Here is a 3,497-nt window from a genome sequence, read left to right on the forward strand (position 1 = left end):
GCCCAAGAATGGTGTCCACCCATCCTTGGGTGCTCAATCCAGAGACTGCAGCAGTTAAGGTGTTCAAGAGGCTCTCGTTGGGCCCAGCACCCCATACTTATCTCCAGGACTTAAACTTAGGCCCAGGAAAGGCTGGATGATCCTTTGTCAACCTGTAGTGGTATAGACTTGTCCTTGACCCCTCCTATGATTGGGAGAGTACTGCACTTTGAGCCAGGATAGGTTGGGGGGAAGGAGTAGCAGGAAACAGCGGCCACAGTTGGGACTGGGACAACAGAGCAGTTGGCTCAGGGTGGAGTCACTTAGAAATGTGAGCTCCAGTTGGTCTTTGGCAAAGGAAAATGACATCCTCTCCAGAAGGCTTTCAGCCCAAGGGCTGAAGGAGTCACATGTGCCAGGTCCCTGCCCACAAGCCTTTGGAGCTCCTAGGAGGGGTGTGGGTGAGGCTCAGGGAGCTGGTGGTTTAAAAAGCAGCAGAAACGCTGCCCTGAGCAGAACATTCTAGTGGTTGGCACTATGAAGGGGACACTGCTTGTGCTGGCCTTGCTGGTGACCCAAGAGCTGGGCATCGAGATGGGTGAGAGTAGGAAAGAGGGACAGATGGCCTTCCTGATCCTCGCCTCACTCTGTCTCACTCCCTCACCCCCCCCCATGGTGACCTCCAAGTAGCTTCTAGGGACAGAGTTAGGGGGCAGCTGGAAGATCGTTGCCCAGGGGTCCTGCATAAACCCCCTGAGGTTTTCAGGCATGGACTGGAGGGAGAGGTTTGGAGGTGGAGGGGTCCTTAGTTGTACACACAGTAGGGGAGAGTTTGTTGGGGGTAGTGGGGCTTAACGGAAGGTCAGAAGCAGGCGGGCTGGTATGTGTCAAAGTGCAGTCTGGGGCGCCTCACACTGTTCCCCTCTGCTGAGAGTGCCTCCTGGAAAATGGTTTCTGTGTCTGGGATGTAAGCAGTCCTGGGAGTGGGTAGGTCTCCGTGGAAGGTGAGTCAGAACACCCTGGATATGTGAATTCCTGTCAAGTGGTGGGGAAACAGGAACCTCCTACCCTGGTGATTCTTTTGTTGAGGTGTTTTCTGTTTGTGTCTTCAGTGAAATCTTGCCCTATTTTTTATGTAATCTTTGGTGCCGTGGCCGCTGGAGGGAAGTTACCGCTGGACGCCTGCCTTGATCTAGTCAATGTCACTGAACCAGAAAAAGTAGCCATGGAAAAAATCCAGGATTGCTACAATGAGAAGGGACTCCAAGCCAAGGCCTTGGATCTGACTGTCATGGTAATTTACTGTCCTTTCCCATCCCCACCCTACTGCCACACATGCAGCATATTGTAATAGCGCACGTACAAACAGACCGCGCAGTCAGGGGCTACCGGACAGATGCGAGCTGTAACCAATCAAGCACATCAACTTTGCTCCATCCTGCAGCACAGAGAGTATGCAACCTCACAGCACATGCACATCCAGCCTCTTCTCCCGCACGTGTCCCTCTCGTGCCAATTTACTTACAGCTGGAAAATCGGGGACTGACATTGGTGCGACACAGAACGTGTGTGACTCAGGTGATTTTTAGGGGAGCCAGCATTGCAGGAGTAGAATTTTAACTTTCGGCAGGAAAGCAAGGGTCCTTACTTCAGCTCCTGCAGGTGTAGGAGCGTGCTCGGCTGTTTTAGGAATGTCGGAACCGACCACCTGCCCTTCGACTGTCCTCTCAGGAAGGGACTCCCTGGCCTTGTAAGGCTTCTGGTTTTCGGCCAGTTTTACTGCCCACCTTGATGGCTGTTCTTTGGCTCTGAGTCCCACTTCCATCTGTATCGTCTCAGTGCCGAAAGCCAGAAGTTGCACTCTGTAGTTTTTGGTGCCTGGGGCCCCCAAGGCAGCTTCTAGCTACAGGCACCTGCTCCCCAGGACTGGTCAGCACATCCCCTGATGAACCGTCTTCTTCTGTCATTGTTCTTGTTGCACAGTTATGTAGGTTTTGATTAGTCTATCTCACCACTCTCTTCCCCTAAGTGCTGGTTCTGCAAAATGAGAGGTTTATGAAGAAGCAGAATTTCTTGCATTAATATAGGTGCACAGGGCCGTGAGACTGTTTACCGCATCCGCATCCACATGCAATAGGTCCCACACACCTGACAGACGAGTCTCAGGGGCAGGAGACTTCGCATGGACCCGTAGCCTCCATCACACCCTCCAGAATCTTCTGATCTCCTTGCCTCCCTCGCTGGTTGTTCAGACTTCCTGCTGACACCTGTGTCGGGGCGACTGGGGAGTCATCTTCATCCTCTTCTGATGGATAGCAGCTCCCTCTCCAGCCGGAGGTCCCTGCTGGGGATGGAGCTGAATCCCTGAGGAGGAGGAGCAGGGGGATCCTGAGGGGATGGATCGCTCTGCCTTGCGCTCAGGTCTTCTGTCCCTCCTCGTCTTACTGTCTCCCAGGCGACCATCACCACCGGCAAGCAATGCATCTCTGAAGCAGTGGCCCCATTGAAGAATGCCATAACCTTGTTGGGGAGATGAATCTTGGCTCCAGATGCCCGATCTGAGCTCTGTCCTCCTGCTCCGTTCTTCACACCGGAAGCTGGAATGCTCATAGCTGTCCTCACCTCCTTCTGTCTCTATCAGGCTGGCTGTAATAAAATAACTGCAGCTTAGCGCTGCATGCCCCATGTCTGTGTGCTCAGCAGAGAGCGTGCGAGGCCTGGCAGGAGGTCCCGGGACATGGCGAAGGGGCGGGGGGTGACACGTGTGGTCATTGCGAGCGTGGGGACTGGAGTCAGGCCGAATCAGGAGCAGGTGCGAGCAGTTTCCTCTTTCTCGGGCTATTCTCTCATCTGTAAAATGGGGATTCTGTGTGTGGATTAAATAGCATATATGTAAGCCCAGGATTCTCCACTCTGGATGGATAAAAATGTCCACGTAGCCTATTGCTGACTCCGCATTTGCCACAGTTGCAGAGCCTTCAGCCCCTTACATGTCACCCTGGTCATTGGAGGGTGGACTCAGGCGATAACCTGAGTGGTTTTATCACAAGTCCTCTCCGTCTCCCAGGGGCATCCGCCCTTTTATGCTTCTTAGGTGGATGTCTTCTGAGGAGGCTGGCCTTTCTGCTGAGACACCCAGTTCCACTGCTGTTCTTGGGTTCTGCCAGTGGACCCAGGACCGCCATGCAATCTTGGCTCAGGAGGAGGGGAGAAAGGGAGTGGAAACTAACTCAGAGGGAATGCTGCTGTCGCGGGGAGCTCAGGCTCTTAAATCTTACTTGCAGGATGTGTCACCTGTGGCAAGTGTCATGAACCCTCTGAGCCCAGTTCCAAAAGCATCAAATTGGCAGTAGGCTACTTATGAAGCTACAAGGCAAGGAATAGGTTTTACCTTTATTTCTTAGAGACTAGAGCAGTGTTGGGCTCCAGTGAGTATGGCTCACAGAAAAAGTAGCATAGCAGGTGACATCTCTCTACCTTCCTGGGCCAGGCAAGCACAATAAGGTCATATTGAGGGT

The 3,497-nt window shown here is 53.1% G+C and overlaps 1 protein-coding gene across 1 annotated transcript; it reads left to right on the forward strand.

The window, feature by feature from the left end:
- The first annotated feature begins 516 nt into the window (after positions 1-516).
- On the forward strand, positions 517-2,802 carry LOC113935711 (major allergen I polypeptide chain 2-like). The gene is made up of 3 exons (XM_027618071.2): positions 517-577; positions 1,092-1,273; positions 2,435-2,802. The coding sequence occupies exons 1-3, from the start codon at positions 517-519 to the stop codon at positions 2,513-2,515; spliced, it is 324 nt and encodes a 107-aa protein (XP_027473872.1). The 3' UTR covers positions 2,516-2,802.
- Positions 2,803-3,497: the final 695 nt, after the last annotated feature.

The sequence above is a fragment of the Zalophus californianus genome, chromosome 17 (assembly GCF_009762305.2).
Source record: "Zalophus californianus isolate mZalCal1 chromosome 17, mZalCal1.pri.v2, whole genome shotgun sequence".
Taxonomy (NCBI): Eukaryota; Metazoa; Chordata; class Mammalia; order Carnivora; family Otariidae; genus Zalophus; species Zalophus californianus.